This window comes from Adiantum capillus-veneris, chromosome 6, assembly GCF_014529385.1.
Source record: "Adiantum capillus-veneris isolate H3 chromosome 6, ASM1452938v2, whole genome shotgun sequence".
NCBI classification, from domain to species: Eukaryota; Viridiplantae; Streptophyta; class Polypodiopsida; order Polypodiales; family Pteridaceae; genus Adiantum; species Adiantum capillus-veneris.
This window is the reverse complement of record NC_140936.1, coordinates 6,715,220-6,729,392: the sequence shown is the minus strand read 5'-3', so window position 1 is coordinate 6,729,392 and position 14,173 is coordinate 6,715,220. Positions and strand designations below refer to the sequence as shown.

Below are 14,173 nucleotides of genomic sequence, written 5' to 3'. Positions count from 1 at the left end.
ACTCCAATGTTGCAGAGTCGGGGGCTGCAAAGTAGGTTCCTCCCGTGCTTGAACATGTGGCTAGAACGCCTATTCCACAGGTTATGCCAGTTCAGCCCGCCACCTTTCAGAGCCAGCATGCTAGCATGCTGTCTTGAATGGGCAGGGAGCTGGATACCAAGCTATGCATTCAGTTTTTCCACCACCCACGGTATATCCTGGGTATTTTGGGGGTGGATCAATGTTCCAAAGTATGGCTAGTTATGCACCTGGAAGTCAGCAGTACATGCCAGAAACAGTGTTTGGGGGTATGCAAGGCATCATGCCAAACCCCATGTATGGTAGTATCGGCATGCAACAAGGTTTCCACTGCAACCAGGGCCAGTTTGGGGTGCCATAGGCTCATTTTGGCATGGCTGGTTTTTCTGGACAGCAACCAGATATCGCACCTCTGACGCAAAATGTGAATGGCCAACACGTGCCGATCATGCCTACTACAGTGCCCATGTTGCAAACCATTCCGTATGACAACTTGGGGGCACTAGAGAAGCCGAAGGCTTACAAAGAAGGTGGTGCAGCAGTAAAGTTCAGTACCTTTAGTGGTTTCGAGGATAAGACAAAGGCCCTTACTTTCCTCCAACAGTTTGATACAGCTTATGCGGGAGGGAATTTTATAGAGGCCTCGAAGGTCAGGAAAGCTGCCACTTTCTTAAAGGACAATGCACTTACATGGTGGACGACATTGTTAATGCAAGGACAGGCACCCGCCACTTGGGTTTACTTCAAGCAAATGTTTGCATCTGCTTGGCTATCAAATGAATTTGAAGCCGACGTCCTGACAGATTGGCACCAGCTTACTTCAACTTCGTACAAGAGCTTGCTGGAGTACAATAGAAGGTTTTGTAAAGCGTTACTCTCAGTGACCTCCTACAGATTTGTGCCATTGACAGAGCAGATAGAGAAGTACTGTTGTGGGCTGCCTAAAGGGCTTCGCGATTACTGTACAAAGAACAGAGTGGCTACCCTTACTCAGCTTATGGAAGTTGCGAACACTGGTCTTGCCTTGTTGAAAGGAGAGGACACTGGATTTCCGAGCAGTGACAAAGGAGGGCAGCAAAAGAAAAATTCAGCGAAGAAGCCCTTTGTGAAGACGGCTCCTGATGCGTCACAGGGGTCAGAAAAGGCCACCAAAGACAAGGATTCAACCGGGACTTCTGGAGCGCAGGCAAAGAAACAGAAAAGGAAGCCTTTTGTGCGCAAGTCGCTTGAGGAAAAGAAGGTCCTAATGGCTGAGAACAAATGCTTTATATGCGAGCAGCCTGGTCACTTTTCTATCAATTGTCCACAAAGGAAAAGGCCAGCTGACTCAGAGGATAAAGAAGATCAGAAAGGCAAGAAGCCAAAACCCACGGCAGGTTTAGTGCCAGACATGGTGGACGACAGACCCAACACAGATGCCAATGAGTTATGCAGGGCATGGGGTAAAGTTAGGGATCAGACGACACTCATCTTCTTTGATCTAGGTGCCAAAGCCAACTTTATCTCACCAAAGTTAGCTATGAAGCTGGGCATCAGAGCTGAAGAGATGGGGTACACAACAGAGGCAGGGTTGGCATATCCTGGCTACTCAGAGTGTGTTACTCCCATCATTGGAAAACTGCGTCTGCATATTCAGTCGTATGTGGACACAGAAGAGTTTTACATCATGCCGCTGGAAGGTTGTGACGCCTTGTTGGGGATCCCGTGGATGTTCCGAGTGCATGGAGTCTTGGATGCCTACAACAAAAAGATCACTGTACAGCATAGGGGCAAAACTCACATCTTGGATGTAAAGCTTAAAGAAGAGTCAATCCCTATTGTATCTGCTTCTGCTATCACTTCTGTAATAAAGAATCATCTTTCTCTGTACTTGATTTTTGCACGTGATGTCTCAGATAGTGATCAATCAAATTTATCTGTGTTAGATAAAGAAAGGTCATCATTTTTGCAAAAGTTTAGTGACTGTTTTTCTGATTCATTACCGTCGCAATTGCCGCCAGAGAGACCTGAGGACCATCGAATAGATTTGGTGCCAAGGTGTAGCCAACCAAATAGACCTCCCTACAGGGTTAGTGCGGCGCAGCAGAAAGAGATTATGGGCCAGGTTGAGGAGTTATTAGAGAAGGGGCTGATTCAGCCTAGTTCTTCACCCTTTTGCTCCCCAGTGCTCCTAGTGCAGAAGAAGGATGGCTCATGGCACATGTGTATTGATTACCGTGCGTTGAATAAGAATACCATCAAGAATAGGTTCCCTATTCCTAGAATTGATGATATTCTCGATCGTTTAGAGGGTGCTGCAATTTTCAGCAGGATAGACCTTAAGAGTGGGTACCATCAGATTCGTATAAGGCCAGAGGATCTGCACAAGACTGCGTTTAGAACGACATTTGGTCTTTATGAGTTTCTAGTGATGCCGTTTGGGCTAACAAATGCTCCTGCCACGTTCAACAGAATGATGGACCGGATTTTCCACTCGCATCAACAGTTTGTTGGAACGTTCTTCGATGACATGATAGTGTATTCAAAGAATGAAGAGGAGCATAGGCGTCACTTGACCATTGTGTTTGAAGAGTTGCGCAATCACAGATTACTTGTCAATCCTAAGAAAAGTGAATTCTTCCTCGAAGAGATCCACTTTCTGGGCCACATAGTCTCAAAGGATGGTGTTAGAATGGATCCCGCAAAGGTCGAAGCTATCAAGACATGGCCAGACCTAAAGACTGTGCACGAAGTCAGAACCTTTTTGGGATTGTGTTCCTACTATAGAAGGTTTATCAGAAATTTTGCAGAGATAGCATCGCCTCTTCACGCTTTGCAAAAGAAAGAGGTCACTTTCAGATGGACCCAAAAAGAGATTTCAGCTTTTAGTCTCTCAAAGGAAAAGTTGACTTCAGATCCAATTATTGTTTTGCCAGATCTCAGGAAGTCATTTGTGGTCCAGTGTGACGCGTGTGGCAATAGCATCGGAGCAGTACTAATGCAAGACGGACGGGTAGTAGCTTATGAAAGCCGAATTTTGCAAGGGCCAGAGAGGACTATGCAAGTCTATGAGAAAGAGCTCTTGGCCGTGATTCATGCGCTTTCTAGCTGGAAGCACTACCTCTTAGGTGCTGATTTTGTTGTCCAAACAGATCATCAGACCTTGCGATACTTCTTGACACAGTCAAAGTTATCCGAAAAGCATATGCAATAGGCAAACATTCTTTCCATGTTCCACTTCCAAATTATGCATGTGGAAGGCAAGAACAATGTTGTGGCTGATGCGTTATCAAGAAAGCCACAAATTTCAGCTGTGTCAATTCCTTATCATCATGAGTTAGATGACATGAAGGAACAGTATACTGTTGATGAAGATTTGGCAAGGATCTTTGAACAGTTACAAGAGGGGCAACATCACGAGCACTACCTGCTCAGAGATGGTTTTATGATGATGCATGGCAGACTTTGTGTCACTAGGCCACTGCGACATAAGGTCATGGAAGAGAGTCATGTCCCATCGTATGCAGGGCATCGTGGCATTGATGCAACAGTTAAAGCGGTAGAGACATTCTTCTATTGGCCTACCTTGAGGAGAGATGTGGATGCCTTTGTGCGAGCATGCATAGTTTGCCAAAAGGTCAAGTTTGACAGGCAAAAGGCACCAGGGTTGTTACAACCACTGCCCATTCCGGATAAGCCATGGGAAAGCATTGCTATGGACTTTATCTTTGATCTTCCAAGGACGCCAACAGGGAATGATGGTATATGGACCCTTATCTGCAGGTTCAGTAAGCAAGCCCATTTTATCCTTGTCAAGAAGAGATAAAATCTGATCAGATGGCACGCTTGTTCATGTACAATGTGTTTTAAGTACCATGGTATGCCACAATCGATTATCAGTGATCGTGATCCTCGCATGACCAGTTTGTTCTGGAGAGGATTGTTTGAGAACATGGGTACTACGCTCAAGTTCTCGTCTTCGTTTCATCCACAAACTGATGGACGGTCAGAAGAGGCTAATTCTATTGTCTTAGATCTGCTGAAATGCTATGTGTTAGATAATAAGGGCAAGTGGGAACAATATTTGCCTATGCTTGAGTATGCGTACAATAATACAGTGCATTCGTCTACTGAAAAAGCACCTTTTGAGATTGTTGAAGGCGGCAAAAAAATTCCTCCCATTTTGCATACAAAGGACAAGATCTTTGAGGCAGATCGATATGTTAAGAACATGATTAAAGTTGCCTTGGAGAAGACTCAGGCAAAGCAAAAAAAGACTGCTGATCGTGACCGTCATGAATTGCTATTATCACCTGGTGATTGGGTTCTGTTAAGGTTCGAAAAGGCAAGGTTAAAGAAGATGAAGGGCAAAGAACGGCTGTTTCCTAAGCTCAGCATGCGTTACTATGGGCCTTTTCAAGTGCTTGACAAGATCAGCGATGTGGCTTACAGGCTGAAATTGCCTGATGCATGGAAGATTCATAATGCGTTTCACGTGAGTCGTCTAAGACCCTTCGTGGATGATGTGCCAGAAGATATGCCAGATGAGGATCAGCCAGAAGTTGAGGAACTTGATGAGATCCTGGTACCTGAGCACGTTTTGGCACATAAGGACAGAAAAGTTAAAGGACAAGTTGCAAGACGCTATTTGGTGAAGTTCAAGAACTATCCGCCTATGGATGCAAAGTGGATGGAAGAGCATGAACTGTCAAAGTCACCAAATGTATTGCAGCTTTACCTTGAAGCCTTTGGGTTACAGCCTACTTATGCCCCAACCCAACGTGTGCAAAGGAGGGGTAATGATAGAGCTAGTACATCAAATGTACATATGAATTCAGTGCCATAGATGGAAATGGCAAAAGTATGAAGGTCTCATTAAGTCATTTGTATCTATGAATGTTACGACCTTTCTTGCGGATACATGCAATGATAAAAGAATGTTAATAGCACAAGATCATCAATGGCGTGTATTTATGGTATGCAATCGAGGACGTTTGCGATTTCAAGAGGGAGGTATGTCACGAGGACGTGGCAGTTATTAACCATACCACAGAGATGTGGCAACTGCTAACCTTGGTTGTTGGTTTCTTTCCAATGGGGTTTATTTTATTTGTTTTGAGACCCTCTTTTTGAAGTAGCAAACGGTCGGACATTGAATGGCCAATGTGAACGGTAGATTCACCCGCAAACGAGAAGTGGTCAACATTGGAATTCATATGGTAAGAGGATGTCTAGGCTCAGAGCAAGATCATATAGGTCCCCCCGTCGCACTTAGCAAGTTGGTGGATACTAGGAAGTGAACTCAATTAAGGCGTAAAGTCAAAGTGGGACTACCAACAAAAAGTATCCAACAGTTGGGCCACATTGCACTTTTGGATGCGGTCCCAATGAGGATAGATGGTCAGAAGACCAGTGGGAGCCCAATGGAAGCATCTCCTAAAATTTAGGAAACTGCTATTTTGGGCCGTGAAATGTGTTCGTGTCATTACCTCCGGTATGACTAGGGGAACATTTTATAACTCTGCCGCGAAGTCAACTAACGCGTCGGTTGGGATATTTTTAAGCGGCGAACCCGAAACGGGAAAATGCTTGTAAATGCGCCAAAGTGTCACATTTTCATGGACTTTCCTCTTGCAGAAGAATTGGCGTTGAATTTATAGAAGGGAGAGGCTTCATTTGTCACAGGTTAAGAGCTATGGAGTGCTTCCTTTCCCTCTCATGTACAGTGTGGTGCTAGGAGTGATGCCCTGCACATTACACACTGCTCTCTCTCTCCCCTACGTGCAGTTATGTGATGCCCCACAAGAGGGCTCCTCATTTAACTGATGTACAGCTGTGTGGGTTCATGCTTTTGTGCTGAGGCAAGAACCTCCTTGAGCAGGAACAGGGGTAGCTAGCTGCTACTCCAAAGCAGGCACTGGTGAGGGTCATAACCTCACCATACAGGTGCAAAATCAGCGCTGTGTATGCGTTGTAATTTGACTGTTTTTCAGCCATACGGACGCCAGGACACTTGGGAATCGTGCCCCACTGGCAAAAGACAATTAGGGGATTGTTTGGGGCTGAAAACATGGCAAAAAACCAGTAGATACAGCGTGCTGAATTTACTGTTTTTGGGCAGGAATCAGAGGATATACGCCAGTGCAAGTGAGTTCTAGCAGGGGAATTGGTTTCGCGCAAGTTTTGGGGCTGCTATGCTGCCGAAATCTGGCCAAATCAAATGGTATCTAGGTGGATACACGTGAAGGATTCCCAGGACCTTACCTTGTAATTTACCCTCCTAAAGAATAAAGAAATACCGAAAGGGGCGCCAATTTTGGGACCTACAAGTTGTCGGTGTCTGCTCGGAGCATTCTAGCTTCCGAGCTGTGTGTATTCAAGTGTTAATTCCTGTCGCAGGTTCTCTTTGCGAAGTGCTCTGTGTGTGTGTCTAAAGTAAAGAATATCGGGTGAAAGCCAACGCCTACCGCCCCACGGGCCGGTTACACATTCCATGTGTCTTTCTCGGCACGACACAATCGTAGAAAGAGCACAAGAGAGTATGAGCACCAAGCATAGGCATTTCCATTGTGTTTTGCCACAGTTGATTGATTTAGATCAGAAACACAAGATTCGATCTCATTGTTTGCGTATGTGTGGTGAACGGGTTGGCACTCCATCTATTTGTTCATCTACATTACATGCATAGTCTTTAGAGAAGACAAGATTTTTCCCAGTCACTTTACATGGAATGGATATGTTCATGTTTTTTTGTTGGAAGTGGTTTCAGGAATGTTCAGCCATAGAGATTCTTGATGAAGCTAGACGCATGACTCTCGACGAAGATGAAGCATTGAAGGAGCCACAGATGACTTTGTCGCTTTCGACGCGGCCCAAAGAAGCAAGCATTTATGAAGTTCAAGTATCACAAGACCCACACATCATAGTGGGCCGGCGAAGAATCCTTCACAGGATTCCAGACCCTGTTGGCGATCTCCCTCGATGCCATACAATTCGGTACCAGTACCTCACTTTGAAAAGGAGGGGATGTCATGTGACACATCCAACCCTATGTGTCCCTGGACAAGCTACAGTATGACAAGGGTTCAGTTCAGTCAAGTCAGTCTAGAATAGGAAGTGATCTGGCATTTTTGTGAGTTTGTTCGCCGACCGTGCATGTCCAGACACTTGAAGTAGATACATATCCTCTGGTTGCACACAGCATGACCATCAGATTTCCATCAGAACCCATCAGGAGCATTTTTACAGTGCATAGACCTATTTTCCCTTTGATATTTTTCACTTATTATTTTTAAGTGACTTTTGTTGGGAACTAGGTAGAGCAAAGTTACTAAGTTTGTATATATAGAAACCTAGCGCTAGCACTTTCTGGCAGAGGAGGCAACAGGAGCACCTTGCTCAACAGGCACCTTCTCAAGCAAGACCAACCAGAGAGCCTGGTGTTTTTCCAGCAAAAAGCCAGCGATTTCAGCCCCCTAAGACCAGCGATCTTGGAGCCTAAAAGCCAGCGGGCAAAGTTACTAAGTTTGTATATATAGAAACCTAGCGCTAGCACTTTCTGGCAGAGGAGGCAGCAGGAGCACCTTGCTCAACAGGCACCTTCTCAAGCAAGACCAACCAGAGAGCCTGGCGTTTTTCCAGTAAAAAGCCAGCGATTTCAACCCCCTAAGACCAGAGATCTAGCCTAAAAGCCAGCATTTTCAGCCATATAACCTGGCAATTTCAGCCCACATATCCTCATGCATACTAGTGTTTTGGACCACCTCAGGCCAGCATTTTCATCAAGCAAAAGACTCGGCAATACAACGTTTTTTGGATCTGCTGTCCAGCGTTTTCAGCCAGCCTACTCAACGTTTTTCAGCACCAGCAAGGCAGCGATTCCATAGCAGAATTTCAGCCAGCAATACAGCGTTATTTGCAGCCGAATTCCAGCGACAAAACAGCCTCAAAATCAGCGTTTTTCCACAGCAGCCCTTCAACATTCAAGCATTCAGTTTCAGCATTAGACTCGTCCTCGTCGTCGACACCATCGACCTCGACATAGCAAGCATTTAGACTCATTGCATGAGCCATTGTATCATATTGTGCAATCAATAGTAGACCACTCTCGCCATCGAGAGTGGGGCCCTTGGAGGAGAATTTGACAACTTCCCGGCGTCATATTCTCTTCTCTCTCTATCTCAGCCTCAAGCACCTTCATGCACAGTGTCCATTCACTTTATTTGTGTCCATTGCACTCTCATTCAAGAACCGAAGGCTCTCCCTTCCGTAAGTAAAAGGAACCTTGAGCACAGTTCGGAGCACTCATCTTGAGCAAAGTTCAACATTCACTTCTGTTGCACCTTACATGTCTTTTGGGCGAAGGGGTGTGACCATCCAACCATAGGGGTCCTCCTTGGCATGGCGACTTCGCGTATCTACAACTAGGAATAGATGTAATACTGCAACATAGTCACAATCGTGACAAGGAGGCTTCAGAGACAAAATATCCCCATGCCAAAGGTGACTTTCCTAGTGCATACGGACTCTTTTCCAATGCATGCGGACACTTTTCCAAACCTGGCGAGAATCTGCAACACGCTGAATTCTCTGTTTTTATGCCCTAAAAATGCACCAGATCACATGTACAGTGATCCCAACGCTTCACCGAAGTTCTTGGGGGTATTAAGGATCAATTAGGGCCAAAACACTAAACCTGCAAAAATACACAGCAGGCTGTATTTTTCTGTTTTGGGCTCCGTTTCACGTGCCGATCGCATCCGCAGCAAGCCCTCAAGCTCCCGCACTTGTAGGGCTACTTGTCCTTTGAATCGGACGAAATTTCTTGCGTGAAATCTCTCCGAATTGACCTGTACCTACGGGGGATTAGCAACTAGCTAATCCAGTACTTGTGCAAGAGGCTCTTGCCTCGGCAATCGTGCATGAACCCACACAACTGTACATACAGATGGAAAACCCTCGAGCGAGGCATCACGTTTCTGTATTCAAAGGGGGAGAGAGGTGCGCGAGAGCAGAATCATCGCGCTACAAAGGGAGAAGGCAAGCTTTCCATTGAAGCTGTGATCACCTGCACCCACTACTCACACACACAGTAGCATTCAAATGAGTGAAATCCAGCCTCTCTCATTATTGGGCACTTCCTTTCCTGATGGGTTAGGCAAAATCACCTGCAATCGCCAAGTGTCCACTTTGCCTCTTTTGAGTTAAATTCCTAGTACCCACCAACTTATGAAGTGTAGCGAGGGGCCTAATTGACCTTGAAGAGAGCCTAGACATCCTTTTACTACTCGGATTCCAGTGTCGATTGGCCCGGACCATCTCGTGGCGACCTTCCCTTCCTGACTGCGGGTGAAACTCTCGGCCGTCAACCGTTTCACACTGGCCACACAATGTCCGGCCATTTGTGACTTCAAAAACAGGGTCCCAAAAATTAAATAAAAATCAAGGGAAAGAAACCAACAACTAAGGTTAGTGGTTGCCACAGCCTCGTGACATCGGCCCAAACAAGATGCAACCTAAATGTGATGCACATAGGTGGCCAACGCGAAAGCACACTAGCACAAGCTTGCCCTAACCCTAGGAGAAGTAGCAATGGTGTAACTTTAACATCAGCCTCCTTGAAAGAGACATCTTGACGATGCCTATTAGGATGCCTAGAGTAGGAATCTTGATTCTTAAGCCTTGAGCCCAAGAATCTCAACATACATTTGACTAGTGAGATTAGCATCAAGCAATTTTGAAATTGACCTAGTCAAGAGAGATTAAAGAGGTCGACCTAAAGGTGCCTCATAAGGAGTACGACCAATTGCACTAGAGTATATATTATTCAGGGCACCATGAACCTTGTTTCCCACTTACATTGTTGATCATAAACATAAGACTTTTGGAACATTGGATGTCAATTGAAAATAGATTTCAATTTGTTCGTCTCACTGTGAATGAAATGGTTACCTATGTCTATTGGTTCCGCCCAAAGTTATGGGGAGCGGCTTCAACTTCATAACAAGGGATATGCAATGGCAAATTGGTCCTAATAAGAGGATTTGACTATGAGACAAGGCATTCAGGAAGTACTTTCAACTTCCAACAGATTGGCACACTTCTTTGGAGCTTCACACTCCCGCATGGATAGGGGCTTTCTCATGAATTTTTTTTCAAGGTGTTGATTGCAATTGAAGATGCACAATTGAAAAATGGTGCTTCTTCAAGAGGAGAGGCAACTCGTTGTAATGTGAGTCTTCCTTGGCCTCAATGCTCATAGTGTACCTACTAGAGGAATAAAGTTCTTGCAATGGTATAGCATTAGTGGATTATTGACCCAACTACTAAGGAGGCAAATAAAGGAGAGCGGAGATAGTGGCTCTTGGCTCGCGGCCCTTAGAGCAACTTTAGTAGGAGCCCTTAGAGCAACTTTAGTAGGACCCAGTAGGAGGACGGAGGTAGTGGCTCTTGGCTCACGGCCCTTAAAGAGTGTAGGACCCAGTAGGACCCTAGAAAATGTTCAACTTAGAGATTGTTCCTGAGACTATGGAGCTTTGGCAACAATAGAGCATTTATTAAGGATTTTCTAGCTGATTTCTAATCATGACTCAGGGCTAGTCGTCGAGCACACAAGAATACAACTTTCCATTGGTTACTTACACAAGCAAGGACAACGAATTTTGGTTAGCCAAATATGGACACCCATCAGTTTGCATTTGGAGTGGGCATCCAATGGAGACTCAATGGTACTGCAGGCCGCACAACAAATTTAGCTCAGGATTCTTTGTGATGACTTCCATCCTCATAGACACGATCTTCATTCGGAGGACAACAGCATGGTCAGCTAGCTCATGGTCAAAAGTAGGCCAAGAGATGGAGCACAACCTAGCTACTAGACTCCACATGGAGCACCCTCAGCAATGCCATGTGTCAGACTTCTCAACAAGACCATGGGCGCGCGCGCGCGAGAGAGAGAGAGAGAGAGAGAGAGAGAGAGAGAGAGAGAGAGAGAGAGACCTTCATAAGTTCAGAATAGTTTGAACTCACGAATTATAAGAGGGGATAAAACACTCATAAAACTACAAAAGCAAGAGACACAAGGGAAAAGAGAAAAAAACACTTTATTTGCTATTAACCAAGTTGAAGCAGCTTACTTGGCTAAAACTTGAAACAAGTAAACTTATAACTAAAAAGGATAAGACATCTCAAAGACTTAATCCTAGAAATCAGAATCCACACAGCAACTTATAAAGGAACAAATTCTTGAGACCTAATGTAAGCTAAATACTAGAAATGAATACTACTACAAACCTACAGAGAAGAGGTTGAAAATCAAAGATCCAAACTTGACAATATGTGACTTCAACTTTGTTGCTTGTCCAAACAAGAAGAATAAGATTATCACCTTTATCATGCATAGCTTGGACAACAACTATGACATCCCTACTCACGTCATCGGTACCCAAGAGTAGGTGCAGGTTTGTATAGAGGCCATTCATGCTTTGAATGTACTCTATAAAACCAATGAGCTAAGTTTCTATCACTTTCGGAGTTGATGGGCATACTCAACCATGATAAAGGCTAGCATTTGTCAAGCTAGAGCAAAAATACTAGAAGCGCTAGAGATCAAAACATCCAAATAGTGTGTTACTCAGTCAAACAAATAGTGGGCTTTTAAGCTCCCCATTTTATTGAATTTACTACTAATTATTTGAACATTCCAAAGGAAGAAACATTGAAAATAAACTTACTACGATGCAAAAATGAACGAACGTTTTTCATGATCCTTTTGGATGAGTATCATTTTTCAACGAGTGAAGAAATAAGATGGCACGACTGAACAACAAAAGCAGACTTACTAGAACAAAGATGAGAAACTCTAAATAGTTGAGAGCAAATGACACCGTACTTAGCTAAAAGAGAATGTTCGAAGAAATGTGAGACATACTCATGATATTTAGATTGCATATTCTGGTTCAAGGCGTTTATCATAGATATCTACTTCCAATCCCAAGGGAGCCTGAAAAATCTTAAGGTTTAAAAAAAGACAACAATCACTATTTCTGGTACAGTTAAGTTCACAAACTCCTTAGGATAAATTCCTCCACCTACAGATTTCGAATTCAAGTACATAAAATCTTGAAAAGAAGGAACGTCATGAACAAAAAGATCATCTACAAAGCATATTAAATTGCATAACTTGTGCAAAAATATTGGGCAAGTGTTAGCAAGGACAAGACGCTCCATAAAATCAAAGTCATAAGTAAAAAGATAGAGATTAGCAAGAAAAACAACACAATTGGTGCCCATAGGGATACCAATTGTTTGGATCTTAAATGGCAGTTAATCAATTGCCTATGCCTTTGATCCATTTAGAAGGCTCGAGTTTACCGTGCCTTGAGCTTATACGTACACTTAGAGGACAATATGACAACATACACGACAACGCAAACAAGATTGAGAGACATGCCAGGCTTTCATTAGTTTGTGGTGGCCAAAACCTTTCTTGACAGTGTGACATGGCCTTCATTGGCACTACATGGCCCCAGTTTGGATTTTCTCTTCCTCCCATTCTTTGATGTAGCTATCTTATGTCTTACATTCATGAGCTTTCAAGAGAAAAATGTAGAGAAAAAACGGTGGCAATAGACCTGTTGATTTCTACAGATTGTGGAGCGAATGAAACGCTCCATGTCTGTTTTTCTCATGAAAAAAAAAAAATCAGACAAGGACCACCCTATGCTACATAAACAAGGTGAGGACCTACATACCTATGGTAGGTGGGGAGTGAGGGAGTAGAAAAATGTCAATGCTGAAGGGGCAAGGGGGCAACCAAAGTACCAAAATGCTCAACAGCCAGTGAAGTATAAATACTTTATTACAGATTGAAAAAAGGGTGCGGTTTGATTACATCTTGAGATAAAAGCAGGGCCAGGCCCTAACTGGAAAAGATGGGAGTTCAGAGTAAACAAAGAAGAATTATCAATCACACTTAACTGCAGCTGTAAGAAAAAAATTAATCACACACCAATGCTGCCATAGTATTCCACCATCTGTCTTCACCCGAAAATAGAATAGAAATAGGATTACTTTATAATGCTACCATAAAACTATTGAAAAAACAACCGTTCTATGGTTCATGAGAAATTTGGCTTATAGCATAAGACACTTGGGGCCCAAAAAAAGGCAGAACTACATGATAAGGGGATTGATGGTCCAACAAACAAACAGTAGAGATATAGTACCAGGACACAATGTAGCTGCATGGGAAGGAAGGGCGTGCACACAAGAATTTTCTGGCCAGGAAAATGAATATTCTCCAGAAAAAAGGCTATGTGCATGCAAGTAATTTCCAAACCAAAGGCGCAGTAGTTGAACAGGAAAAATCAAACAAGTGCACTAAAAGTGAAGCTTTAAGACCCACCTGGCTGAACCTGGAAGGAGAAAACCATGCCGAAGTAGGAAAATGGGCACAAGAATCTGGTACAGCCGTTCCATCTGATTTGGAGGTTCGTGGTGAATAAAGAGGACTGGAATGTTGATGTGGCGCCGAAGACTTCAATGATTGCCAGAACGAAGGGCTGAACCCATATCCATTGACGTCGCCGAGAAAACGTTCATGATGCAAACAGGGGTGATCCCGGTTAATCTCCGAGGTGGGCGTTTTGGGGCAGCTAGGAGAGCTTGAACCATGGTGCCAACAGAGATTGCAGGAGCAGGAATTTCGAGGGCGAGAATGAGCATGTAGAGTTCCTTCGGTGCCCGTTGAGACGCCATCCATCGAGTGAAGCGGGAAAGAAAGTCTTAAAATGAACCGCAAGGCTCACTTGATGTGCATTTTGGAACAACCTAAGAGCATGGTCACGCGAGGCTCAGTTATCAGTAATTGATAATTTTTACCAAACAGAGCAGACTTGTATTAGAGAGACTTTTTAAAAAAATACATCCATGAACCCCAGGAGGGGTGAGGGGATATACAAGAGTTTGTAGAGGAGGGGCCCAAAAAAAAAAAAAACAAGGGTAACAATCACAACAATACTCTAGTAACCCATTTCCAGTATTTGGATTCGATGCTCAATTTTGAGCATCACCTCATGAGCTTGATCGCAGCGGATTATGTATTCTGCCAACTTTCCTTCTACTTCCTCGGTCCTCTGTTGTAGAGTCCTCCTAGAGTGAATTGCCTTCGTCCAGT

At 44.0% G+C, this 14,173-nt stretch overlaps 1 protein-coding gene across 4 annotated transcripts in view; it reads right to left on the bottom strand.

Moving 5' to 3' along the window:
• The window catches only part of LOC147455096 (uncharacterized), an 86,392-nt gene extending 72,618 nt beyond the window's left edge, over window positions 1-13,774 (bottom strand). For 2 of the 4 annotated variants that reach the window (XM_086515197.1, XM_086515198.1), the window contains exon 1: window positions 13,403-13,774. In XM_086515197.1, the coding sequence (XP_086371323.1) occupies window positions 13,403-13,759 (357 nt within the window). In that variant the 5' untranslated portion in view covers window positions 13,760-13,774. Of the gene's footprint in view, window positions 1-11,926; window positions 12,008-13,402 lie in introns of all 4 variants that reach the window. The other 2 variants (XM_086515199.1, XM_086515200.1) reach the window with 2 other exon arrangements.
• Window positions 13,775-14,173: the final 399 nt, after the last annotated feature.